Genomic DNA, 9,927 nt, shown 5'->3' with positions numbered 1-9,927 from the left:
CAGATAAGTGACGCCTCTCGTGTTGGCACAAATTCCACAATGAAAATTTTGTGTGCTTGATTTGCCTCATGCCTCAAAGCACAAAACAAGTGGATTCTGATTGACGTGCGGCCAAAAAAACACCTACTTTATATTGCAAATAAGTTCCTTCAAGGTTTTCCAGTTGTAAAGATAATTTAGGATGAGAAATGTGTTTACTGCCCGCAAACAAAGGGAAACATTCATACATATACAACCTCGTATGCATATACATCAAATGTATTCTATTGTATATAGAGGATAGGAAAATAGAACGTGAATATGAGTATATCGAACACATTCGCTACGATGAAGAAACCCGTCTAATATTGAATTTTTTAACTGCTCAGCTGGCCAAATCCGTGAACTTGAACTTGAGCGGTATGTTGGGAAAGCTGATCAGTTCACTGCGGAAGGCTTTTTCCGTGGAGTGATTGAACTCGATGTTGAAGTTCCGAAGGAGCCGGGCGATGCCCAGCTCCAGCTCCATGTCCACGATGCGCTTTCCAACGCACATCCGGGGTCCAAATCCGAAGGGCAAGAACACAAACGGATTCTTTAGCTTCAAGTCATTTGCCGGGCATTGCCCGGTGGAGTCTGTGGCGTTACGAATCCAACGTTCTGGCAGGAACTCAGCAGCCTTGGGGAAGTGCTCCTCGCTTGATAGCAAGCTCAGGGGAATCATCGACACACAGGTACCAGCTGGCACTTGGTATCCGCTCAAAACGCTATCCCGATTGAGAACTCGGGCATTCATAACAGCCAGCGGGTACATCCGATGCGACTCTTTGATGCTGGCACGCAAATAGGGAACGTTCTTCATGGATTCCTCCGTGAAATCCGAGTCCTTCTCGGGTAGTATCTTCATCACCTCCTCTCGGAGTATGGCCTGCTTTTCGGGATTCTTGGCAAGGCAGAGCATGACCCCTGTAAATGTGCTAGAGGTCTGAAAAAATATCGAATTATATCAATCTCTGATTATTACGTGATCTGCAGAGTACGTTCGGTATCAACTCCGGCCATTAGCATGTCCATGGCCATGAATGTGGCCACCTTCTTGTCGACCTTGAGCAGCTTTTCCAGTACACTCTGCTCGTTCACAGGACGGACAACACCCTCTTTGGCTTCCTTCTCCAATCGCTCTACCGCCTCATCAATATATGCCGATATAATGTACAGAATGGTGTCGAGAATGTTCATAATTTTCATCAGTTTGGGCGTTTTGAACATGCGCCAGGCGGAGGGCTTCAGCTCCAGATCAGCAGATACTTTAAAGAAATCTTCCAAGAGGTGGAAAAGCTTTGTGGCTTCGATCCTTTTGTTCGACTCCTTCAGCAGTCCCAACTGCCTGTCCAACGCCACGACGGAGACTGACTCCAGGGTCCAGCGATTGATGGTGTCTATGAAGTTATCAGTAACCTCTAGAGTGCCATCACGGATGGCTTTAATGCTTTAAATGGAAAACAGTTTTTAAGTATTTAAAGAAACACATTTGTGGAATGGCCTACCGCTGCACAAATTCCTGATTGACCTGGGACATTTTCTTGTAGTAAAGCCTCGCGTTCTTGGGCTGCATGAGGACTGGATTTACAGCCGATCGAAAGTCGCCCCACGCCTTTCCTTGGGTGGGTGCGACGCCCTCGACGCCCTGAAAGAAATCCTTTCTGTGCGTCTGCCGATGGTACAAAAGAGCGTCGGCGCCAGGCCGATTTGGCCACGTGCCCTCGTGCCGGAATACTACCTCGAAGTCCTTGGGATTGTGTGTACTCAACATGGGAGGTCCTCCCATGATGCCTGGCACAACATGAATGCTGCCATAGTCTTCGCGCATGGCCATTATCAACTCCGCAAGGTCCTTGTTCTTATATTTACCCCCTGGCATGAACATTTTGGGAATCAGAGATATCAAATTGGCCCGAGGCACCTGCCTGAAGGACGCGCCTGCTGCCACTCTGCATCGTCTCGGGTTAGAGCTGCAGCAGCTGTGGTCTGCCGGCGCTGGAAATGATCGGTATTGAGGCATTTTATATACCAAATCATTGCCAGCTTCTATCCTCTAACCTGCTGTCCACTGAAAGAGACGGCCGCCACTTGCTTGTGAGCTACGGCAATTCCACTACGGATTTTCAACATATTTTTGCCTTTTCTATGATCTTAACTCGTCCGCAACAAAAACTCAACTGAGGCGCAGAAAAGGCGATTTGGTAAAGTTCGCATAAATATTACGCAATGAAATCATTGCAGGAATTGATTAAAGAGATGAAAAATCATTCGTATAATCATAATATAAGTAATATGGAATTACTTTTGATGTGCAGGAATTAAAGTTCAGTTTATCGATATTTTAATAGCTATTCCATCGCCATGTTTAACGCACAAATGATTGTAACTTTTAAGGAAATCAATTTTCTATAGGATTTTTTTCCATTTTTTAAACGAAGTCAAATAAAATATACCCCACCATTCCCTAGAAAATGTTTGAGTATCATGATGACTTGCAAATATGATATCTAATCAGTTGCACAACTGATTAGAAATTTGCTGGTAAACAATTATATACAGGTTCTACAGCACTTACCAAGAGATATGAACACTTCAATTGTTGGGAAAGGTAAGCTTTCCATGTCAACAATTTAGAGCCTTATTGATGTTTATGTTTGTAGGTTTTACATGTTTAAAGGTAGGTCTGAAACGTCGTTCATATGATAGCTATATAATGTGGTTCCTTATTGATTTTTATGTTTGTAGGTTCAACATGTTCAAAGGTATCTACCTCTTCCATGCCATTATCAATACTTCGTTCTCTATGACAGCTATTGATATTGTCGTTCCTTATATATGTTTATATTTGTAGGTTCTATCGATACTTCGTTTATATGTCATTCGATGTGCTCTGTTTCGACGAATGATCTGTGTATTCATGAAACTTAATGAGCTTCAAAACTGAGAGACTAGTTTGAATAGAAACAGGTATAAGATGGATAGACGGACATGGCTAAATCGACTTGCATATTCATCTAGGAATATAGTATTATGATTGATCTGACTCTCAATGAAATGAAACAAATAAATCGCCATAATTATGGCATCAGATTTTTTGGCCAAATTTAATTTATTGGGCATGGAATGGTCGGTAGACTGCCGAAAGTTTTGGGCCTGATAATAATATAAACAAGCTAATCTTTAGCGCTTTTTTATATATTGTTATTTTTTTTTTGGTTCGGTTGTCCTTCTTGAAGGTAATTTAATTTTTATTGGGCCAACATCGAAAATAAATGAAACAGAGATAAACAGATAAAGGTACAAAAAATAAAATCAAACATAAAACGCAAATAAAAATTCCAATAATCTCATCGTGGATTCGGCCACATGCGACTTTCACGTGGCGATGGGAGCTTCAATTGATTGCCAAATCGAGGCCTCTCCTCCTGATTGACCGCCTGCTTTGACGGCGACGCCACCGAATTGTGGTTTACGAGGACATGGCGAATTCGTGGCACAGCCACGCGATTGCGCTGATGCTGAGCCCGCCGACGGGCAGCACTGAGGAGCGACTCGTGGGCACCAATTCTTCATAGGAGATCCCGGCTTCGCGGTCATTTTCAGTGGTCTCATCGGTCATATACTCGGAATCGCTGGGCGATCTTGTATCCGGCACCGCTGATTTTGTGCGTGGCTTCTTGTTCGAGCGTGTGCCAATGCTGCGTCTGCCCAATCCCCCGCTGCGACGCAATATGTTGTCCAGGACGCGGACCCGCTTTAGTGGCGACTTGGACGCCTTCAGCTGGCTGTTGGCCAGCCGCTGTGCGGTAGACGGCGACGGGCGTATCGAATTCAGAGAGCTCATGAGGCTGCGCTTGGCGTTGGGAGTCCGATACCCCGAAGAGCTGGCGGCTGCTGATGGATTCAGTCGCTTGTGCAGATTCCCAGTGCTCTTGGTCATATTGGGAGTGATCAGCTGGATTGTTGGGTCTTGCGCAACGACATTGTCGAGGTCGACATTGAGGACATGTTCTTCAAAGTTCGGGGCGTGCGAGGGGCCGTTGAACCGGCAGTCGGCGGTGGCATCATTAATTTGCTGCTGCTGCCTGTCCTCGTGGTGGGCGGGGCCTTCTTGCGGCCGAGCTCTGCTTGGCCTGCCGATAGTTCTCCCATTCGCCAGCCATCAGCTCCAGTATGTTCTCGCCATAAACCAGAAACGGGCCATGCGATTGCACCTCATAGGCGTGCACCAGTTCAGTGATCTGCTGCTCAATCTTGGGCAGCTTCGAGGTGATGGCCTTGCGTTCCTTTTCCTCTTTAAGGAACTGGCCGCCACTATTGTTGAAACGATTCGGCTCGTTGGCCTTTGCCTCTAGAGCCTGCATGCGGGACCAAAGTTCTGCACGGCTCTCGTACAGATCGAAAATCTCCTTGTTGCACGTGTAGAAGCTCTTCAGATCATCCAGCTCCAGCTCGTGCAGCTCCAACAGGTCTTCGTTGTAATACTTATTGTAGTAGTTGGAGAAACGCTTGCGCTCCTGCTGGCTCTTGAGCGTTAGATCCCACCACTTGCTTATCTCGACGCGCAGCTGCTCGATGAACGTCTTGAGGTTCTGGCTGCGCAGTGCCTGGCAGCGCTGCAGCTCCGAATGGAGGATGTCATAGGTGCGCTGCGTATTCTCGGTGCACTCGCGCACTCGTCGCATGGCGCTCTCGTCCGTCTCCTGGAGGGGATCCCACAGCACGTAGATCTTCTCGCGCATGTCATGGATTTTGGAACGCAGCTCCTGGATCTGCTCGGCATAACTGTTGCGCATCTGCCGCAGCCGCTCTAGTGTCTCTGGTGTTAGATTGTGGCTCAGATCGTTCAGTAGGCGATCCTCTGCATCGGTCTGGGGCATCAGCTCGAGCATCTTCATGTCATGCTTGATGGCCTTGCGCAGCTGGTCCAGCTCCGTCTGGCGCACTGCGCGCTGAGAGCGCAGGTTGTCGAGATGGTCGCGAAAGCCGTCCATCTCATCGGGCAGGGGCAGCGGGTCCGCCAGTAGAGGGAGCGGCAGTGCGCCCAGCTCTTCGCAGAGCTGCTCCTGCTGGAGAAGCAGCTCCCCGATCTCCGCCCGACGTTTCGAGAGCTCCTCGCGCAGATGCTCAATGCTTTTGTCCAGCTTCAGCTGCCATATGATCAGTGGCACATCGTCGGGCCTCTGACCAATGTCCACCGTCTCATGGAGGAGTCGGGTGAGGTCGCTGGCCTCGGCTCGGAGTGCGGCTATGTCATCCAGGATGGCCGCCTGCTTCTCCCGCGACTCGGTCAGCAGATCCGTATAGAAATTATCCGCGTGCGCCTTGAGTTTGTGCAGAAAGTCCTCGCATGACTTCGGCTCGAAAATGAGGGACCACATTGAATGGAGCTGCTCCACATGCTCGCCAGTCATCTCAAGGATCTCTCCCTTGATGGAGGTTGGGTCAACCATAGCCAATAGGAATGGGTCTTGTATTCGCGAATGGAAGGAATTTATGTGATGTGTGCAGGATTTCGATTGCACAATGTGTTGCTCAAGGAAAATGCCTCCGCACAGATAAGTGACGCCTCTCGTGTTGGCACAAATTGCACAATGAAAATTTTGTGTGCTTGATTTGCCTCATGCCTCAAAGCACAAAGCAAGTTGATTCTGATTGACGTGCGGCCAAAAAAACACCTACTTTATATTGCAAATAAGTTCCTTCAAGGTTTTCCAGTTGTAAAGATAATTTAGGATGAGAAATGTGTTTACTGTTGGGCAAATTGATCAGGGAGGAGCGGAAAGCGTTCTCCGTGGATGATTGAACTCGATGCTAAAGTTCCGAATGAGTCGAGCGATGCCCAGCTCGAGCTCCATGTCCACGATGCGCTTTCCAACGCACATCCGGGGTCCAAATCCGAAGGGCAAGAACACAAACGGATTCTTCAGCTTCAAGTCATTTGCCGGGCATTGCCCGTTGGAGTCTGTGGCGTTACGAATCCAACGCTCTGGCAGGAACTCAGCAGCCTTGGGGAAGTGCTCCTCGCTTGATAGCAAGCTCAGGGGAACCATCGACACACAGGTACCAGCTGGCACTTGGTATCCGCTCAAAACGCTGTCCCGATTGAGAAATCGGCCATTGCCGATGACCAAAGGATAGATCCGTTGTGACTCTTTGATGCAGGCACGTAGATAGGGAACGTTCTTCATCGATGCCTCAGTGAATTCGGAGTCCTTCTCGGGTAGAACCTTCATCACCTCTTCTCGGAGTACGGCCTGCTTCTCCGGATTCTTGGCAAGGCACAGCAAGGCCGATGTAAAGGTACTTGAGGTCTGGAAAAAAAGGATGTATGAGATAAGGGTAAGTATGAGAACAACAGACTACGTACGGTATCCACTCCGGCCATTAGCATGTCCATGGCCATAACCGTCGCCACCTTTTTGTCGATCTTGAGCAGCTTTTCCAGTACACTCTGCTCGCTCTCAGGGCGGACAACACCCTCCTTGGCCTCTTTCTCTAGACGCTCTATAGCTTCGTCTACATACGCTGAAGTTATTCCTTGAACGCCATCTAGGGACTTCATTAGCTTCATTAGCTTGGGTGTTTTAACGTAACGCCAGATGGAGGGCTTCATCTCTAGATCGGCTGTTAATTCAAAAAAATCGTCCAGGTACTTGAAAAGTAACACAGCCTGGTCGTTGTCGCCCGACTCTTTGAGCAGTCCCAACTGCTTGTCCAGAGCCACCACAGAGACTGACTCGAGGGTCCACCGATTTATAACGTTTAAGAAATCATCTGGAGCTTCCTGGGTATCGATATCACGGAGTGCTTTAATACTGTGAAGGGGGGAGAACATACTTGAGCGTAAACAGGGATTTATTATCAGTCATACGCACCGTTGCACAAACTCCTGGTTCACTTGGGACATCTTCTTATAGTAAAGCCGCACGTTCTTCGGCTGCATTAGGACAGGATTTACAGCCGATTGAAAGTCGCTCCAGGTTTTTCCTTGTGTGGGTAAAGCTCCCTCCACTCCGTGGAAGAAATCCTTTCTATGAGTCTTCCGATGATAGCGAAGAGTATCGCTGCCAGGCCGATGCGGCCACACTCCTTCGTTCTGGAAGACGACCTCGAAGTCCTTGGGATTGTGAGTCATCAGGTATGACGTACCTCCCATCATACCTGGTAAATATAATATGTTTCCATAGTCGTCTTGCAAAGCTTTGAACAATTTCACAATGTCCAGTTTGCTATATTTTCCTCCAGGCATAAAATTCCGAACAGTAGACAGAAAAGTTGTACTAGGAATCTGATCAAAGGGACGAGCTTGTAGCCACTCTGCATCATTTCTGGGCTCTGCTACAGCTGCTGTGGTCTGCCAACGCTACAAGAGATTTAAAAACGTATATCACTGTGATATCGGATCTATATGTATACTATATATTTACCAGCGGACTGCTGACAGAGAGGGCTGCTTTTTGCGCCTGAATTATAGATAGACCGCTGCGCACTTTCAACATTTTGCTTGTTAGGAACTTAATTCATTCACTGCCAGAGCTATACTGCTAAATCATTCCATTAGCTAGCTATTTGAAAGGCCTGCGAGAGCTTTGTTGCAAAAAGAGCTGACCGATAACAGAACACAAACAGAACAAGAGAGAGAGAGAGAGAGTGCCAAAACACGTTCGCGGAGCGTGCGAATGCCAAACAGAAATAATTGTAAACATTTGCCATATTTTTTTAATATAGACTGCTATTTGATCGACTATGTTATACCTTCTACGGAATATTTAGGAATATAGTGTTATGATTGATCTGACTCTCAATGAAATGAAACAAATAAATCGCCATAATTATGGCATCAGATTTTTTGGCCAAATTTAATTTATTGGGCATGGAATGGTCGGTAGACTGCCGAAAGTTTTGGGCCTGATAATAATATAAACAAGCTAATCTTTAGCGCTTTTTATATCTTGTTATTTTTTTTTTTGGTTCGGTTGTCCTTCTTGAAGGTAATTTAATTTTTATTGGGCCAACATCGAAAATAAATGAAACAGAGATAAACAGATAAAGGTACAAAAAATGAAATCAAACATAAAACGCAAATAAAAATTCCAATAATCTCATCGTGGATTCGGCCACATGCGACTCTCACGTGGCGATGGGAGCTTCAATTGATTGCCAAATCGAGGCCTCTCCTCCTGATTGACCGCCTGCTTTGACGGTGTGTTGGCGGCCGACGCCACCGAATTGTGGTTTACGAGGACATGGCGAATTCGTGGCACAGCCACGCGATTGCGCTGATGCTGAGCCCCGCCGACGGGCAGCACTGAGGAGCGACTCGTGGGCACCAATTCTTCATAGGAGATCCCGGCTTCGCGGTCATTTTCAGTGGTCTCATCGGTCATATACTCGGAATCGCTGGGCGATCTTGTATCCGGCACCGCTGATTTTGTGCGTGGCTTCTTGTTCGAGCGTGTGCCAATGCTGCGTCTGCCCAATCCCCGGCTGCGACGCAATGTGTTGTCCAGGGCGCGGACCCGCTTTAGTGGCGACTTGGACGCCTTCAGCTGGCTGTTGGCCAGCCGCTGTGCGGTAGACGGCGACGGGCGTATCGAATTCAGAGAGCTCATGAGGCTGCGCTTGGCGTTGGGAGTCCGATACCCGAAGAGCTGGCGGCTGCTGATGGATTCAGTCGCTTGCGCAGATTTCCAGTGCTCTTGGTCATATTGGGAGTGATCAGCTGGATTGTTGGGTCTTGCGCAACGACATTGTCGAGGTCGACATTGAGGACATGTTCTTCAAAGTTCGGGGCGTGCGAGGGGCCGTTGAACCGGCAGTCGGCGGTGGCATCATCAATTTGCTGCTGCTGCCCGTCCTCGTGGTGGGCGGGGCCTTCTTGCGGGCCGAGCTCTGCTTGGCCGGCCGATAGTTCTCCCATTCGCCAGCCATCATCTCCAGTATGTTCTGCTGCTCAATCTTGGGCAGCTTCGAGGTGATGGCCTTGCGTTCCTTTTCCTCCTAAAGGAACTGGCCGCACTATTGTTGAAACGATTCGGCTCGTTGGCCTTTGCCTCTAGAGCCTGCATGCGGGACCAAAGTTCTGCACGGCTCTCGTACAGATCGAAAATCTCCTTGTTGCACGTGTAGAAGCTCTTCAGATCATCCAGCTCCAGCTCGTGCAGCTCAACAGGTCTTCGTTGTAATACTTATTGTAGTAGTTGGAGAAACGCTTGTGCTCCTGCTGGCTCTTGAGCGTTAGATCCCACCACTTGCTTATCTCGACGCGCAGCTGCTCGATGAACGTCTTGAGGTTCTGGCTGCGCAGTGCCTGGCAGCGCTGCAGCTCCGATGGAGGATGTCATAGGTGCGCTGCGTATTCTCGGTGCACTCGCGCACTCGTCGCATGGCGCTCTCGTCCGTCTCCTGGAGGCGATCCCACAGCACGTAGATCTTCTCGCGCATGTCATGGATTTTGGAGCGCAGCTCCTGGATCTGCTCGGCATAACTGTTGCGCATCTGCCGCAGCCGCTCTAGTGTCTCTGGTGTTAGATTGTGGCTCAGATCGTTCAGTAGGCGATCCTCTGCATCGGTCTGGGCATCAGCTCGAGCATCTTCATGTCATGCTTGATGGCCTTGCGCAGCTGGTCCAGCTCCGTCTGGCGCACTGCGCGCTGAAGAGCGCAGGTTGTCGAGATGGTCGCGAAAGCCGTCCATCTCATCGGGCAGGGCAGCGGGTCCGCCAGTAGAGGAGCGGCAGTGCGCCCAGCTCTTCGCAGAGCTGCTCCTGCTGGAGCAGCAGCTCCCCGATCTCCGCCGACGTTTCGAGAGCTCCTCGCGCAGATGCTCAATGCTTTTGTCAGCTTCAGCTGCCATATGATCAGTGGCACATCGTCGGGCCTCTGACCAATGTCACCGTCTCAT

The 9,927-nt window shown here is 48.9% G+C and overlaps 1 protein-coding gene and 2 pseudogenes across 1 annotated transcript; all 3 read right to left on the bottom strand.

Moving 5' to 3' along the window:
* Window positions 1-364: 364 nt before the first annotated feature.
* LOC117190596 lies at window positions 365-2,207 on the bottom strand (annotated as a pseudogene).
* Window positions 2,208-2,890: 683 nt separating this feature from the next.
* On the bottom strand, window positions 2,891-5,474 carry LOC117190117 (annotated as a pseudogene).
* Window positions 5,475-5,774: 300 nt separating this feature from the next.
* LOC117190597 (probable cytochrome P450 12a5, mitochondrial) lies at window positions 5,775-7,588 on the bottom strand. The gene is made up of 4 exons (XM_033395644.1): window positions 7,452-7,588; window positions 6,900-7,387; window positions 6,392-6,839; window positions 5,775-6,335 (listed from the first exon to the last, which is right to left on the bottom strand). Exons 1-4 carry the CDS (start codon window positions 7,521-7,523, stop codon window positions 5,790-5,792), a joined length of 1,554 nt encoding a protein of 517 aa, XP_033251535.1. The 5' UTR covers window positions 7,524-7,588; the 3' UTR covers window positions 5,775-5,789.
* Between the last annotated feature and the right edge of the window lie 2,339 nt (window positions 7,589-9,927).

Source organism: Drosophila miranda, assembly GCF_003369915.1.
Source record: "Drosophila miranda strain MSH22 chromosome Y unlocalized genomic scaffold, D.miranda_PacBio2.1 Contig_Y1_pilon, whole genome shotgun sequence".
Classification (NCBI taxonomy): Eukaryota; Metazoa; Arthropoda; class Insecta; order Diptera; family Drosophilidae; genus Drosophila; species Drosophila miranda.
Note: the sequence above shows the minus strand (reverse complement) of the source record. Positions and strands in the feature narration are given on the sequence as shown.

Excerpts from the sequence above, each read along its gene's own strand:
- LOC117190597 (XM_033395644.1), bottom strand. The coding sequence starts at position 7,523 with ATGTTGAAAGTGCGCAGCGGTCTATCTATAATTCAGGCGCAAAAAGCA. Across the intron at positions 7,388-7,451 it reads TCTCTGTCAGCAGTCCGCTG|CGTTGGCAGACCACAGCAGC; the intron begins GTAAATATATAG and ends AATCTCTTGTAG. Across the intron at positions 6,336-6,391 it reads TAATGGCCGGAGTGGATACC|ACCTCAAGTACCTTTACATC; the intron begins GTACGTAGTCTG and ends CTTTTTTTCCAG.